Source organism: Nerophis lumbriciformis, linkage group LG31 (genome assembly GCF_033978685.3).
Source record: "Nerophis lumbriciformis linkage group LG31, RoL_Nlum_v2.1, whole genome shotgun sequence".
In the NCBI taxonomy this organism is placed as follows: domain Eukaryota; kingdom Metazoa; phylum Chordata; class Actinopteri; order Syngnathiformes; family Syngnathidae; genus Nerophis; species Nerophis lumbriciformis.
In genome coordinates this window covers 9,363,702-9,381,411 of record NC_084578.2, presented here as the reverse complement: position 1 = coordinate 9,381,411, position 17,710 = coordinate 9,363,702, and the positions used below count along the sequence as shown (strand labels likewise).

The following is a 17,710-nucleotide window of genomic DNA, read 5'->3' as shown; positions in this document are numbered from 1 at the left end:
GAGTTATTGAGTCTGTTTAGCTGATTGGAGAGTGAGCTTCCACAGCTAGTGGGTCCATGACGATGACCTCTGTTTTGTTTGATCAGCCGTTTTACTGCCGTGTTACAGACACCGTTTGAAATGGATTTAAGGTATATAAATAAACATTTATATAATCTCTATGTGTAAATAAGTAATTTCACAATGGATATATCTGCGGCTTATAGTCTAGTGCGGGTAATATATGTGGGGGGATGTTTTTCCGAAAATGTAGTGAGTGCGGCTTATATACCGGTGCGCTCTATAGTCTGGAAAAAAACGGTAATAGTGGTATTAATCATGATTTAAATATCAATCAAATGAATTGTGTTTATTATCTTTTCTGTCATTGTCCAGCCCTAAACTATGGTTGGCTCCGTCAAACCATCCTTCAGTATTGCCAAGTCAAGTTCAGTGTTTTTTGGTGTTTTTTCCTGGTGCTGATAGAGCGGGGCTCTTTACAAGACAATGGAATAGTTACTCTAATGCAGCGTTTCTCAAAGTGTGGGGCGCGCCCCACTGGTGGGGAATAGAGACATGACAGGTGGGGCGCGAGGAACGGGAGGAAATTTCACTTTAAATTTTTTTTTTTATTATTATATTCTTAGATTTTTTTTTTTACTATGCTTTCATTTTCTATACACACTGTAAATCACTTTGTGATTCTGTCTGTGAAATCCGCTATATAAATAAATGGAAATTACCGGTACTTATTTTTACTGTAGGCTTTATATTTCTCGGTACGAGCGAAAGTTTGACAGACATAGCAACAGTAACTAATGGGGGCGTGGCTAAACGGAACAAACTTTCGCGCGGATGGGTAGCAGGCTAATGTGTGGATCACAATTACACAAATATATACATTTGTGACTCGCACCTCAAAGGTCGTCGAGCCAGAGCCAGCGCCTGCAGAGAAACAAAAATGTGACGGGCACACACTGTGTCATTCACCGGGAAGCACTCGCGTCAAGGCAGCTCAGCCCCGAACTCAATGAGGTTTTAACAGATGTTGTGAGCGCGGTAAATTTGATCAAAACACGACCACTGAAAGTGCGACTGTTCTCTGCACTGTGTGAGGAAATGGGAGCTGATCATACAGCCGTGCTGTTTCACAGTGAAGCAAGGTGGCTCTCCCGGGGAAAAGTGCTGTCACTTGCCCTGTCTTGCCAAATGCATAGCTCCTCCTTTTTTTTTTTTGCAAAGATTGCAAAGTGGCACTTTTATTGTATTTATTATTGAACTTGATGCAAGTTATTTGATTTATTATTGAACTTGATGCAAGTTATAACACTTTTTTTGATTTATTATTGAACTTGATGGAAGTTATAACACTTTTGTTTTATTTATTATTGAACTTGATGCAAGTTATAACACTTTTTTTGATTTATTATTGAACTTGATGCAAGTTATTTGATTTATTATTGAACTTGATGCAAGTTATAACACTTTTATTTGATTTATTATTGAACTTGATGCAAGTTATAACACTTTTTTTGATTTATTATTGAACGTGATGCAAGTTATAACACTTTTTTTGATTTATTATTGAACTTGATGCAAGTTATAACACTTTTTTTGATGTATTATTGAACTTGATGCAAGTTATAACACTTTTTTTGATTTATTATTGAACTTGATGCAGGTTATAACACTTTTATTTGATTTATTATTGAACTTGATGCAAGTTATAACACTTTTTTTTATTTATTATTGAACGTGATGCAAGTTATAACACTTTTTTTGATTTATTATTGAACTTGATGCATGTTATAACACTTTTGTTTTATTTATTATTGAACTTGATGGAAGTTATTTTATTTATTATTGAACTTGGGACGGCGTGGCGCAGTGGAAGAGTGGCCGTGCGCGACCCGAGGGTCCCTGTGTGAATGGGTAAATGTGGAAGTAGTGTCAAAGCGCTTTGAGTACCTTGAAGGTAGAAAAGCGCTATACAAGTACAACCCATTTATCATTTATCATTTAACTTGATGCAAGTTGTACCACAGCTGCACAGTTATTTTATTTATCATTGAACTTGGTGTTATTTTATGTTATTGAGTTTGAATGTATACAACTTGATGTTCAATAAATTTGAAAATGTTAAAGCTTGGCATTAGCGCTCTGTTGGGGCGATGGGGGCAGGTGGGGCTTGAAAACTCCCCCTTGTCCAAAGTGGGGGATGACAAAAAAAGTTTGAGAACCACTGCTCTAACGAGTGCTACCTGTATCTGAAGCGTGATCCCATGCGAATGAAGCCGGAGCGTGCAGAGTTCTTTTGTACAGGCCCCCTCAGCCGGAAGAAAGCGTGATGTTCCACCGCACACTTCCAGAGGTGCTTGCAGGCCTTAGGGTGATCCATTCTGAAGACAAAGGTGTGCTCCTGCTCCTTGCCCTAGGAAGGATTAGCGTGGGGTTAGATTCTAGTGGAAACAAATAGGAACGGGTGGGAAACGGGATGCAATTTCAACACTGATCAGAGTACGAACTGCGAATACAATGCAACCTCGATTTACGAACTTTTTGATTTACAGACTTTTAGATGCAGCCATGTCTGTGTGTACGGACGCTTCATTCATTCATTTTGTGTTGTGCCTGCAGGCAAAAAGCAGGGCATAGCATTTTAGCTGCAACTCCTGTGTTGTGTGTGGGAGAGGGGAGAGGGTAGGGGCTGCTGACTGGGAGATGCAACTGCTCTGTACTGCTCCCTACGTCCGTGTTTTACCGGATATGTACCGCTCCGTACAGCGGCGTTTTAAAAAGTCAATAATTTTACTTTTTGAAACCGATACCGATAACTTCCGATATTACATTTTAAGCATTTATCCGCTGATATTATCGGACATCTCTAGTTACAACATATCGCCAACAGGTATTTATGACAACATTTGTCAGAAATAAACAATGTCTAACTTGGCAGAGTGAGCGTGGAGTCTGCAATGAGTTGCATATTTACTTCTGGACTGATAAGATGCCTTATCAGCACTTGACTGACTCCTGGGTCAAATCTACACTGGCTTGAATAATTGACTTTGTCTCACTCAAGACATGATCCCAGTTGGCTTGTCTGGCTTTTACAGGGGTCTTCTCAAATACCTCTAATCATTACAGTAATAATCTACGGACAGGTAGACTTACCTTCCAAGGAGTCACATGGCTTGCAGACACACACAATAAAAGAGGACTGTAGCATAAATCATGTTACTACAGAATTGACTCAGAGAGGCCATGTTGACAAAGCACCCAGGCGAGTACAGGAAACAATACATTAGACCACTGTTAGGGGGTCTGAGCTACAAGGCCAGTGCAGTGTGTGTGTGTGTGTGTGTGTGTGCGTGTGTGTGGGTGTGTGTGTGTGTGGTGCGTAGATAATGCATACCAGAAATACCAGAGAGGAGGCTTCTTTATTAAGCTCCCACACAGACTTGGAGGATGGACATAAACAAGTGCTGCTGCTCCTTCATATACACTTGCCTCTGGGCAACGTAACATAAAGTCCACTTTCATTTCAGTTTGGGCCAGAGAGACTTTGGAGCTACTTTCCACATTTCAATCATATATAGAGATGTCCGATAATGGCTTTTTTGCCGATATCCGATATTGTCCAACTCTTAAATACCGATTCCGATATCAACCGATACCGATATATACAGTCGTGGAATTAACACATTATTGTGCCTAATTTTGTTGTGATGCCCCGCTGGATGCATTAAACAATGTAACAAGATTTTCCAAAATAAATCAACTCAAGTTATGGAGAAAAATGCCAACATGGCACTGCCATATTTATTATTGAAGTCACAAAGTGCATTATTTTTTTTAACATGCCTCAAAACAGCAGCTTGGAATTTGGGACATGCTCTCCCTGAGAGAGCATGAGGAGGTTGAGGTGGGCGGGGTTTAGGGGGGTGTATATTGTCGTGTCACAGAAGAGTTAGTGCTGCAAGGGGTTCTGGGTATTTGTTCTGTTGGGTTTATGTTGTGTTACGGTGCGGATGTTCTCCCGAAATGTGTTTGTCATTCTTGTTTGGTGTGGGTTCACAGTGTGGCGCATATTTGTAACAGTGTTAAAGTTGTTTATACGGCCACCCTCAGTGTGACCTGTATGGCTGTTGACCAAGTATGCCTTGCATTCACTTGTGTGTGTGAAAAGCCGTAGATATTATGTGACTTGGCCACTCCAAGGCAGTGCCGATAATTTTTGATATTACATTTTAACGCATTTATCGGCCGATATAATCGGACATCTCTAATTATATATATATATATATTTTTTTTTTTAACAAAGCTCTGTTTTTTTACATTATGCAATTACCAAATAATCTTGCATATTTTATGAGCAAAATTAGAATGTGGTGTTAAATATTGTTTTTTGTCAATGGTATGCCCTGGCAGAAGTAATATTATCCATAGAGATGCTAAAATAATACAGTAGCACCCTTTAGTTGTGAACTTTTCGGTTTATGAACTTTTAGATCGCGCCAAGTAGGGTTGTCCCGATACCAATGATAATAAATAAATGATAAATGGGTTGTACTTGTATAGCGCTTTTCTACCTTCAAGGTACTCAAAGCGCTTTGACACTACTTCCACATTTACCCATTCACACACACATTCACACACTGATGGAGGGAGCTGCCATGCAAGGCGCTAACCAGCACCCATCAGGAGCAAGGGTGAAGTGTCTTGCTCAGGACACAACGGACATGACGAGGTTGGTACTAGGTGGGGATTGAACCAGTGACCCTCGGGTTGCGCACGGCCACTCTTCCACTGCGCCACGCCGTCCCTATATTTTATTATATATAAAAATAAGAGAAATATTTGAATTTCAGTGTTCATTTATTTACACATATACACACACAACACTCATCTACTCGTTGTTCAGTTAAGGGTTGAATTGTCCATCCTTGTTCTATTCTCTGTCACTATTTTTCTAACCATGCTGAACACCCTCTCTGATGATGCATTCTGCTTCGTCTCCTTGTTGTGTGCGCAGTTGTGCACTGCACTCTCTAAAAGCCCTAGATGTTATATGCATGTACAGTAGATGGCAGTATTGTCCTGTTTAAGAGTGTCACAACATTGCTGTTTACGGCAGACGAACTGCTTTACGGTAGACGAAAACGTGACTGCTGTTGTTGTGTGTTGTTACCGCGCTGGGAGGACGTTAATGAAACTGCCTAACAATAAACCCACATAAGAAACCAAGAACTCGCCCTCGATCATTCTACAGTTATAACGTGATTGGGCAGGCACGCTGTTTATATTGTGGGAAAGCGGACGTGAAAACAGGCTGTCGACACGTCACTCAGGCCCGCATGGAGCTGGAGGGGGCGTGACCTACAGCTCCGCTTGAATTTCGGGAGATTTTCGGGAGAAAATTTGTCCCGGGAGGTTTTCGGGAGAGGCGCTGAATTTCGGGAGTCTCCCGGAAAATCCGGGAGGGTTGGCAAGTATGGTCTAAAGTGTACAATATGGACTTTTGTCAAGGCTGCAACTTATTTTTCATATGTACATTGATTCTTATGGATAAATGTGCTTCACTATTCAAACTTTTCTATGTACAAACCCCCATTTCAAGAACCAAGGCGGTTCGTAAATCGAGGTTGCACTGTACTTACTTCTAAATTGAAATAATGTAACAGTTGTTATTGCATTTCCTCCAGCCCTTGATTACAAGTCAGACCCCACATATGTTTCTGGGCTCATTTTCAAAAATAATGCAATTCGTAGAGATGGAAGAAATGATTAAGATTGTAAAAAGTGTTTCATTATTACCTGGTCGTCGTCTTCCACCACCACAAGGGTCAGTTTACTCTTTTTGAAATCCAGACGAGTGATCTTGGGCCTACAGGAATTTAAAATAAAATATTCAAAAACATGGCCCAGGAGGTTAAGATAAAGGAAATCGAGTAAATCACATGCAAGGTATTTCATCAAATAGGGCGACAAATGAGGTCATAGTGAAACATACCAGAAAAAGAGGCCAATCTTGGTTTCTCCCTCAAACACCAAAACTCCAGTGGGTGTCAAACCCAGACTGTACTCGTTACCGTCACGTGCCTGTGTGGGAACAATGTACGGGAAAGCACATGAGACAGGAATACAGGACAATTACACAATCTCAATTGTACAGTAAGTGAACTAATATTAGATTTCCCTTTGATATTAAGTTTTTTTTTTAAGTTAACTTGTATATCCTCCTTCAAAACCGCACTAAAAGAACACCTCCAGGCAACTACAACCCTGGCCTAACCCCCACCACATCCCACCTCCCCGGAATGTAAATAATCAAATGTATATACCTGTTCTTATGCTTTCTGATCTCACTATGTTCACTGCTCGCTGTACATATCCTACCAAGTCAGACCTACACTGTTTCAATGTCCATTTCTCAGATGATATAATTGTTTATGTCTCATGTGCTGATAGCGATGCACACAAACACCCTTGCAGTATGGTTGGAATAAAGGGACGAAGAAAACAAACGCACACGAACATGGCAATTCATTTAGCTCATTTTATCGTTTAATTAATCCTTGTGCAACCGTAAGATTGGCTAGACCAGGGGTCGCCAACCTTTACCAGTCAAAGAGCCATTTTGACCAGTTTCACAAATTACCGTATAGAAAACAATGGGAGCCGCAAAAATTTTTGAAATTTTAAATGAAATAACACTGCATACTAGAGATGCGCGGTTTGCGGGCACAACCGCGGAGTCCGCGGATTATCCGCGGATCGGGCGGATGAAATTTAAAAAAATTTGATTTTATCCGCGGGTCGGGTTGGGTCGGGTGGTTAAAAAAAAATTAGATTTTAAATAGATTCAGGCGGGTGGCAGTTAAACCAATTCGGAAATATATATACATAGTTAAATGTTGTTACCCACATACGAAAAACGAGCAGGCACCTGCTGCATATGCCACAACAGAAGAAAAAAAAAAAAAAGAGATGGACACTTTTACAGAGCGGAGAAGTGACGCCTCGCCGGGGTCCGGGACCGAGGCCCCTTCCCCCGAGAGGGCCCCACCGGGAGCCGTAGCTGAGGCGATCCGCGAGAAGGGCCCGACGCACGTCCAGGGTCACCACCGCACCGACACCCCGCCTCGTCCGCCTTCGCCGCGGCCGGCGTCACGCGCAGCAGTTAAGCAGCTTACCTGCCCGCCACCCCCGTGGCCGGGGGCTCGTAACAGGGGTCACTCCGCGCGCTCCGCCCGCGCAGCTTACCTGCCCGCCACCCCTGTTGCCGGGGGCGCGTAACAGGGGTCACTCCGCGCGCAGTGCGCTCACGAAAGGGGTGGGGCTCACCCTGGTTGATATAGACAGCAGCTAGGACGGTGGCCATGGAAGTTGGAACCCGCTAAGGAGTGTGTAACAACCCACCTGCCGAATCAACTAGCCCTGAAAATGGATGGCGCTGGAGCGTCGGGCCCATATACCCGGCCGTCGCCTGCAGCGAGACGCGCTTGGAGGTGCGCTCAGCGCGGCTCCCATATGATTGCGCACTGGTGTGCGTCTGGGTCGTGACAGCGTGGCACGCGAATGTCTGTGCTGCATTGGATCAGTCTCCTTTCTTTAACAGGCAAAAGCTTTATAACCTCACTAATGCCTTGCATCGTCTATATTAGATATATAACAACGGGCGGATGCGGGCGGATGCGGGCGGATGCGGTTCTGATCAAATGTTAGATCGGGTGGATTGCGGATGGTTGACGACTTTCTGATGCGGTTGCGGATGAAATAATTGCCTATCCGCGCATCTCTAGTGCATACAAAGTTGTTTTTTTTGCTTTGTGCTATGTATAAACCAGGGGTCTCAGACACGTTGCCCACACCTTTTTATGGAATTTTTAAGCTGGTGCGGCACGCGGGTTTTAAATGAATAGCGGTTGTCAGCGTCATGTGTGCCGTGATGGTACAGCATATAGCGCCCACCACAATTAGTGTGCCTGATCAGCCACATGCTTGCTCACGTAAGTGACAGCAAGGCATACTTTCTCAACAACCACAGGTTACACTGACGGTCGCGGTATAAAAAAAACTTTAACACTCTTACTAATAATGCGCCACACTGTGAACCCACACCAAACAAGAATGACAAACACATTTCGGGAGAACATCTGCACCGTAACACAACATAAACACAACAGGACAAATACCCAGAATCCCATGCAGCCCTAACTCTTCCGGGTTACATTCTACACCCCCGCTACCAAACCCCGCCCACCTCAACCGACGCACAGAGAGAAGGGGGTTGGGGGGGTTGATGTGTGAGGGAGCAGGCTTGGGGTGGGGGCGGAGTTTGGTGGTAGCAGGGGTGTATAATGTAGCCCGGAAGAGTCAGGGCTGCATGGGATTCTGGGTGTTTGTTCTGTTGTGTTTATATTGTGTTAAGGTGCAGATGTTCTCCTGAAATGTGTTTGTCATTCTTGTTTGGTTTTGGTTCAAAGTGTGGCGCATTATTAGTAAGAGTGTTAAAGTTGTTTTAAATGGTCACCGTCAGTGTAACCTGTGTGGCTGTTGACCAAGTATGCCTTGCTGTAACGTACGTGTGCAAACCGAAGATGTATATTGTATAACAAGTGTTGGGCTGGCACGTTGTTAATACATATTGTAGAGGGCGCCAAATGTTGTACCATCATGGCACGCCCTTATTATAGCTGTAAGGGTGAAAATCGGTGAATATTAATCCCGGGAGTTTTCTGCGAGAGGCACTGAAATCCAGAAGTCTTACGGGAAAATTGGGGGGTTCAGCAAGTAAGCTGCTGAGCCGCATCAGAGTGATCAAAGAGCCGCATGCGGCTCCGGAGCCGCGGGTTGCCGATCCCTGGGCTATACACACTTACTTCGAGGACTCAAAAGGGATCTCATCATAAACGTGTCGTAAGTCAGAAGAAAGTATTTCCAAAAATAAGTTAGAGTGAAACAGAATTGAATAGGTCAATAATTCATGACTGCATTGATTTTGACACAGTAGACAAAACAAGATTTGTTATAGTGTCTACTGAGATAGAATGGGAGAGAGAGCAGACCTGACTTGGTTGAGTTTATTGAATTTACTCAAGTCTTTTAGAAATATATCGGCCGTGTCGTATAGGACTGACAAGATCAATTTCACTGCATTTCAGTGGTTTAAAGGCAATTTTTCTCATTTACGCTTATCAAAGCTCCATCTGGTGGTAAATGGGCGCAATTACACCAAAACAAAACGGCCAAAATGAGATCTATTTGGTTTTCATGAAAAAAGCATCCATCCATCCATCCATTTTCTACCGCTTATTCCCTTTGGGGTTGCGGGGGGCGCTGGAGCCTATCTCAGCTACAATCGGGCGGAAGACGGCATATTTATTTATTTAGCCTTTATTTAACGAGGAAAAATCCCATTAAGATCAAAGATCTCTTTCCCAAGGGAGAGCTGGCCAAGAGGGCAGCAGCAAGGTTACATTAAAAACTAGAGATGTCCGATAATGGCTTTTTTGCCGATATCTTGATATTATCCAACTATTAATTACCGATTCCGATATCAACCGATACCGATATATACAGTCGTGGAATTAACACATTATTATGCCTAATTTTGTTGTGATGCACCGCTGGATGCATTAAACAATGTAACAAGGTTTTCCAAAATAAATCAACTCAAGTTATGGAAAAAGATGCCAACATGGCACTGCCATATTTATTATTGAAGTCACAAAGTTTTTTGTTTTTTTTAACATGCCTCAAAACAGCAGCTTGGGATTTGGGACATGCTCATGGGGGTGGTAGGGGGTTGGGGGTGTATATTGTAGCGTCCCGGGAGAGTTAGTGCTGCAAGGGGTTCTGGGTATTTGTTCTGTTGTTTTTATGTTGTGTTATGGTGCCGAAATGTGTTTGTCATTCTTGTTTGGTGTGGGTTCACAGTCTGGCGCATATTTGTAACAGTGTTAAAGTTGTTTATACGGCCACCCTCAGTGTGACCTGTATGGCTGTTGACCAAGTATGCTTTGCATTCACTTGTGTGTGTGAAAAGCCGTAGATATGTGATTTGACAGGCACGCAAAGGCAGTGCCTTTGAGGTTTATTGGCGCTCTGTACTTCTCCCTACGTACAGCGGCGTTTTAAAAAGTCATACATTTCCGATATCACATTTTAAAGCATTTATCGGCCGATATTATCGGACATCTCTCGCGTTTATCACATGCAACTATTAAAAACAGTGCTTTTGTAAAAGGAATCTGTTAAAATAAATCCCATCACATTTATTACATTAATGAAAATGTGTGAAATACTGGAACATAAGTGCCCTAAAAGGGTGGAGTGCCATCTCCGGGTTGGGGAAGAGACCCTGCCCCAAGTGGAGGAGTTCAAGTACCTCGGAGTCTTGTTCACGAGTGAGGGAAGAGTGGATCGTGAGATCGACAGGCGGATCGGTGCGGCATCTTCAGTAATGCGGACGCTGTATCGATCCGTTGTGGTGAAGAAGGAGCTGAGCCGGAAGGCAAAGCTCTCAATTTACCGGTCGATCTACGTTCCCATCCTCACCTATGGTCATGAGCTTTGGGTTATGACCGAAAGGACAAGATCACGGGTACAAGCGGCCGAAATGAGTTTCCTCCGCCGGGTGGCGGGGCTCTCCCTTAGATATAGGGTGAGAAGCTCTGCCATCCGGGGGGAGCTCAAAGTAAAGTCACTGCTCCTCCACATGGAGAGGAGCCAGATGAGGTGGTTCGGGCATCTGGTCAGGATGCCACCCGAACGCCTCCCTCGGGAGATGTTTAGGGCACATCCAACCGGTAGGAGGCCACGGGGAAGACCCAGGACACGTTGGGAAGACTATGTCTCCCGCCTGGCCTGGGAACGCCTCGGGATCCCCCAGGAAGAGCTGGACGAAGTGGCTGGGGAGAGGGAAGTCTGGGCTTCCCTGCTTAGGCTGCTGCCCCCGCGACCCGACCTCGGATAAGCGGAAGAAGATGGATGGATGGATGGATAAGTGCCCTATGATAAAGGAGCTGGTCGGTTCTCTCCGTGAGGTGGCTCGCTGCAGTCAGACAAATTTTAGAACTGTCTACATTATTTTATTTACAATAAATACATCGATGTTTACTAGTCGATTTTATAATCGTCCATGTCCGAATTGCGATGCATTTAAAAATGTATTATTTTTCTCCCTCCCTAGTAAGAAAAGAAGAGTGTTAGTCAGTTACCTTGACCATGTGCATGTCGACGCCATACATTTCAAGCCACTTTGCTTTATTCAAGAAGTTAATTTCAGCCTGGGCAGGTGTTTGACCCCTGGAAATGACAACAACAATTTAAAAAAAATCGATCCCTGCAAGCCCCTTTTGTGTACAGGATGAAAGGTTTGGCCAACCTGCACTCCTTCCATGCGTTATATACAGCCAGCTCCACATCCTCTGTCTGGTTGGGGATAAACCGGAATTCTGACACGAGGGCCAAGGTATGTTCTAGTGGGTCACAATCCCCGAGTTCAGCTGAAAACACAAACAGCACGACATCAGCTTGTTCATTCAGACAGCAAGTCAAGTCAGTAGGCATGATATTCTTACTGTGGCCGTATTTGTCATTTTTTCCCCACATCGCCAATTTCTCATGTGTGCAAGCTCTAAAGATACGCAGCCATCCTGCAATAAGTACCGTATTTTTCCAGACTATAAGGCGCACTTAAAATCCTAAGTGCGGCATAGTTCTGGTTTGCTTACTGACCTTGAAAAAATTGCTGGACAAGCCTTTAAGTTGTTTTTTAATATTATTTATTGGAGGTCACGATTCAATTACGATTACAATTCAGGACTAAAATCGATTATTGATGCATCTTTAATTTACCTTATTTTTTCCGGACTATAAGGCGCACTTAAAATCCTTTAATTTTCTAAAAAAACTCAACAGTGCGCCTTATAACCCGGTGCGCTTAATGTACGGCATACTTCTGGTTGTGCTTACTGACCTCGCTGCAATTTTTTTTGGTACATGGTGTAATGATAAGTGCGACCAGTAGATGGCAGTCATACATAAGAGATACTGTATTTTTCGGACTTTAAGTCGCAGTTTTTTTTTAATAGTTTGGCCGGGCTCCAGTGCGACTTATATATGTTTTTTTCCTTTTTTACTATGCATTTTGGGCAGGTGCGACTTATACTCCAGAGCGACTTATACTCCGAAAAATACGGTAAATATTGCATGTTATTATGAATGTTAATACATGACATATATACTTAGATCATGTATATATTACATGTTATTATGAATGTTATTACATGACATATATACTTAGATCATGTATATATTACATGTTATTATGAATGTTACTACATGACATATATACTTACATCTTGTATATATTACATGTTATTATGAATGTTACTACATGACATATATACTTACACCATGTATATATTACATCTTATTATGAATGTTACTACATGACATATATACTTACATCATGTATATATTACATGTTATTATGAATGTTATTACATGACATATATACTTACATCATGTACCGTATTTTTCGGACTATAAGTCGCAGTTTTTTTTTAATAGTTTAATAGGCTCCAGTGCGACTTATATATGTTTTTTTTCCTTTTTTATTACACATTTTGGGCAGGTGCGACTTATACTCCGGTGCGACTTATACTCCGAAAAATACGGTACATGTAAACTTCAATATGATGGCAGTAAACAAAACCAAAACTTTAAATGTTCCATTGAAAATATAGAACATTACACATGGTGCTTAAAAATCTGTCAAAATGATTTCAGTACGATTTTGGTAAGATATGAAGCCACACCGCTTGATGAATTGTCGGCGCATTAAACATACGAGTATTATTATGGTGAAGTGAAGTGAATTATACTTATATAGCGCTTTTCTCTAGTGACTGAAAGCGCTATACATAGTGAAACCCAATATCTAAGTTACATTTAAAATAAATAAATAAATAAATGGGTTGTACTTGTATAGCGCTTTTCTACCTTCAAGGTACTCAAAGCGCTTTGACACTACTTCCACATTTACCCATTCACACACACATTCACACACTGATGGAGGGAGCTGCCATGCAAGGCGCTAACCAGCACCCATCAGGAGCAAGGGTGAAGTGTCTTGCTCAGGACACAACGGACATGACGAGGTTGGTACTAGGTTGGGATTGAACCAGGGACCCTCGGGTCGCGCACGGCCATTCTTCCACTGCGCCACGCCGTCCCTACAAACCAGTGTGGGTGGCACTGGGAGCAGGTGGGTAAAGTGTCTTGCCCAAGGACACAACGGCAGTGGCTAGGATGGAGAAAGGGGAAATCGAACCTGGAACCCTCAAGTTGCTGGCACGACCACTCTACCAACCGAGCTATACCACATGGTGTGTGTATAAGGACCGCAAAACAGCACCTAATAGCAGACCTGGTGTTTTGTTTCGCAATATTATGCAAAAGCAACTTTTCTTACCTTCTGGTACCTGCTGATCTGTATTTGGATCTGCATAAGTCCTGAAAATGCGCGCGCGTCCTCAATTGTAGTCCGTGCCAACACCGTAGTCGATAAGCTTCTTATTTTTCTCTACCTTCTTGTTATGGGACATTCATCCTCCGCTGTTGCCATTTCTAATACAAAGTAGTGTAAAGTTCTTACTTATATCTGTCAGTAAACTAGCTATCAAAGACAGAAAAAAGACCTAAATAGACCCGCTCATCAGCAGTGCGCCTTTTAAATACGAAATATACATCCGAAATATACGGTACGCTGTCATTTATCAACATAAAACAAAAACGTGCTTTAGTAGAATACAATTCACAACACTAACTATTACAAATGTGATGCAGAACCAGCTGGTAGCCAGTTCCAGTAAACAAGTGGAGCAGTTTTATCTGTTCTAGGGAGGAGAAATAGGTCAGATTGCAAAGTCCTAATGTTGGTTTAACCTCTTCTATAGTAGCTTTTTCAACTGTGAGAAAATCCTGAGCATACAGATGATCGTCAAGTCATTTGGAGAATAGGAAAGGGAGAGTTGGAGTGAGGGGGGAAAAAAGAAAGAAAGTGCAGGATTACGAGGCCTCTAAAGAGGAGGGAGCACTAATGAGCTGGCATTTACCCTACAGTGACTCTGTAAATGTGTGTGTGTGTGTGGTTACAAATTCCTGCCATCTAACTTTTGCTGAAAACACTTAACTATTTTGAAATAAGTGCAAGCAAGACTGTGGTCATGGCAACAGTGTGTGTGATATTTGCTGTGACAGCAGTGTCGTGCATAGATAGTAAGAGATAAGTTCATATATTTTCATCATTAGTGGTGCATTGTTACGGACATTTAAAGTAAACATGAGGTTATCAGAGCAAAGAGCAGAATGTCAACAGTTTCCAGGACAGTTATATTTTCTTAGTTGGTACTTTGGAAGGATAAACTACAATCATAACATTGGGATAATAGAACTTTAACATTACAGTACAGTACATTTCGGTACAATTGAAAGGCTGATTGTGCTCTGTTGTATGCATAAAAAAATATATAAGGTTAAAACTGCAGACTAGAATGTTTTTTTAAATACACAAATTTGTGGTCCTTCTTGTATAAAAACAAAACAACTATGGAGTTGTGGATCAAAAAGAAAAAGAAAAAGACATTCAGGATCAAAAATATGAGTTTCAGGATCATAATTTTTCCCAAAGTAATCATTTCATGCTCTACAAAATCTGCTTGATTAGAGTATTGTTGTTGGTGGGGAAGGGATCTGAGGTTCCTACCTCTACGACACGCGACCACATTCCTAAATTAACTTCAAAATGGTTTGGAAAATTTAATACTATTTCAATCATATCTATTTATTCGCAAACTTTGGGAGTCTTTCGGTTTCATACATTAGATACTGTATATATCATAAATTAGAGATGTCCGATAATGGCTTTTTTGCAGATATTGTCCAACTCTTAATTTCCGATTCCGATATCGATATATACAGTCTTGGAATTAACACATTATTGTGCCTAATTTTGTTGTGATGCCCCGCTGGATGCATTTAAACAATGTAACAAGGTTTTCCAAAATAAATCAACTCAAGTTATGGAAAAAAAAATGCCAACATGGCACTGCCATATTTATTATTGAAGTCACAAAGTGCTTTTTTTTTTTTAACGGAGTTTAGGGGTAGCGGGGGTGTATATTGTAGCGTCCCGGAAGAGATAGTGCTGCAAGGGGTTCTGGGTATTTGTTCTGTTGTGTTTATGTTGTGTTACGGTGCGGATGTTCTCCCGAAATGTGTTTTGTCATTCTTGTTTGGTGCGGGTTCACAGTGTGGTGCATATTTGTTTTTTCGAATTTCCGATATTACATTTTAAAGCATTTATCGGCCGATGATATCGGCAGTCCAATATTATCGGACATCTCTAGTTGGGAGTCTTTCGGTTTCATACATCAGATACTGTATATATCATAAATTAGAGGTGTCCGATAATGGCTTTTTTGCAGATATTGTCCAACTCTTAATTACCGATTCCGATATCAACCGATACCAATATATACAGTCTTGGAATTAACACATTATTATGCCTAATTTTGTTGTGATGCCCCGCTGGATGCATTAAACAATGTAACAAGGTTTTCCAAAATAAATCAACTCAAGTTATGGGAAAAAAATGCCAACATGGCACTGCCATATTTATTATTGAAGTCACAAAGTGCATTATTTTTTTAAATGGAGTTTAGGGGTAGCGGGGGGTGTATATTGTAGCGTCCCGGAAGAGATAGTGCTGCAAGGGGTTCTGGGTATTTGTTCTGTTGTGTTTATGTTGTGTTACGGTGCGGATGTTCTCCCGAAATGTGTTTGTCATTCTTGTTTGGTGTGGGTTCACAGTGTGGCGCATATTTGTAACAATGTTAAAAGTTGTTTATACGGCCACCCTCAGTGTGACCTGTATGGCTGTCGACAAAGTACTCTACTGGTACTTTAAGAGCCCCCACGGCCGCTAAAATACACTGCAGTTGTGTGGAAAAATTCACATTGAGTGGGAATTGTATGTTATATACGTGTATGGTATATGATAATTTTTTACATTAAGATTGGAAAAATGTTTCCTTAATATTTCCATCCATTTGAAACAACTACAGAAATAATATGCAAAGTACATTGACACTAGGAATTGATGATTTATTGATCCTTCATTTTGTTCCCCCCTGCTGGTAAGTTGCAGATGCAACCCCAATAAACGACCGTAAATTATTTTGAGGATTTTCGGATCCTAACGAGCATTTCACAAGAAGCATGGGATTTGGTGAGTCAGAAAACAGGGAGCTCACAGAACCTGAGGATTGTAATCCACTGGTCGTCTGATTATGCTGTCAGGTGACTATGTTCAAATGACACACGGGTTAATGTTTTATAAGCCCCCCCCCCGAGGGAGAAAATACCACCAGGGGATAGCAACAATCCCTGAGAGACATGTGGACAAGGTGAAAAGATGTGAGTCAATCTTTTTTTGCCCACACAAAATGTTGAATGAGAAACACCACATTCCTGCGCGACTTTCTTACCCTGGAGCGAGAAGGCGGCCAACTCCACCACCGTGTCAAACGGACACTCGAGCCTGAAAACACAAGACGTTTCCCGGTGAATTGCAGCCAAACGAATGAGGGTTGTAAATATTGTCACAAGATATGCAAATGTGCATTCTTCCTGCCAGGCTCTGGTTACTGACTGCCACACACAAACGTTATGTCAGCATTAAAATGTATATTAGGGCCTCTCTTTCTGTTAAAAAGCAAGACAAAGAGAGAAATGTGCAATCGTGTAGTTAGTATTTACCGTATTTTTCGGACTATAAGTCGCAGTTTTTTTCATAGTTTGGCCGGGGGTGCGACTTATACTCAGGAGCGACTTGTGTGTAAAATGATTAACTCCATCCATCCATCCATCCATCTTCTTCCGCTTATCCGAGGTCGGGTCGCGGGGGCAGCAGCCTAAGCAGGGAAGCCCAGACTTCCCTCTCCCCAGCCACTTCGTCCAGCTCCTCCCGGGGGACCCCGAGGCGTTCCCAGGCCAGCCGGGAGACATAGTCTTCCCAATGTGTCCTGGGTCTTCCTCGTGGCCTCCTACCGGTCGGACATGCCCTAAACACCTCCTTAGGGAGGCGCTCGGGTGGCATCCTGACCAGATGCCCGAACCACCTCATCTGGCTCCTCTCGATGTGGAGGAGCAGCGGTTTTACTTTGAGCTCCCCCCGGATGGCAGAGCTTCTCACCCTATCTCTAAGGGAGAGCCCCGCCACCCGGCGGAGGAAACTCATTTCGGCCGCTTGTACCCGTGATCTTGTCCTTTCGGTCATAACCCAAAGCTCATGACCATAGGTGAGGATGGGAACGTAGATCGACCGGTAAATTGAGAGCTTTGCCTTCCGGCTCAGCTCCTTCTTCACCACAACGGATCGATACAGCGTCCGCATTACTGAAGACGCCGCACCGATCCGCCTGTCGATCTCACGATCCACTCTTCCCTCACTCGTGAACAAGACTCCGAGGTACTTGAACTCCTCCACTTGGGGCAAGATCTCCTCCCCAACCCGGAGATGGCACTCCACCCTTTTCCGGGCGAGAACCATGGACTCGGACTTGGAGGTGCTGATTCTCATCCCAGTCGCTTCACACTCAGCTGTGAACCGATCCAGTGAGAGCTGAAGATCCTGGCCAGATGAAGCCATCAGGAC

At 42.7% G+C, this 17,710-nt stretch overlaps 1 protein-coding gene across 3 annotated transcripts in view; it reads right to left on the bottom strand.

Moving 5' to 3' along the window:
* Positions 1-17,710, bottom strand: part of epb41l5 (erythrocyte membrane protein band 4.1 like 5) — a 102,312-nt gene that overhangs the window by 42,938 nt on the left and 41,664 nt on the right. For all 3 annotated transcript variants that reach the window (XM_061926600.2, XM_061926599.1, XM_061926598.1), the window contains exons 7-12: positions 16,542-16,594; positions 11,372-11,492; positions 11,205-11,292; positions 5,993-6,081; positions 5,797-5,866; positions 2,241-2,410 (exon numbers count right to left, since the gene is read on the bottom strand). In XM_061926600.2, the coding sequence (XP_061782584.1) occupies positions 2,241-2,410; positions 5,797-5,866; positions 5,993-6,081; positions 11,205-11,292; positions 11,372-11,492; positions 16,542-16,594 (591 nt within the window). The remainder of the gene's footprint in view (positions 1-2,240; positions 2,411-5,796; positions 5,867-5,992; positions 6,082-11,204; positions 11,293-11,371; positions 11,493-16,541; positions 16,595-17,710) is intronic.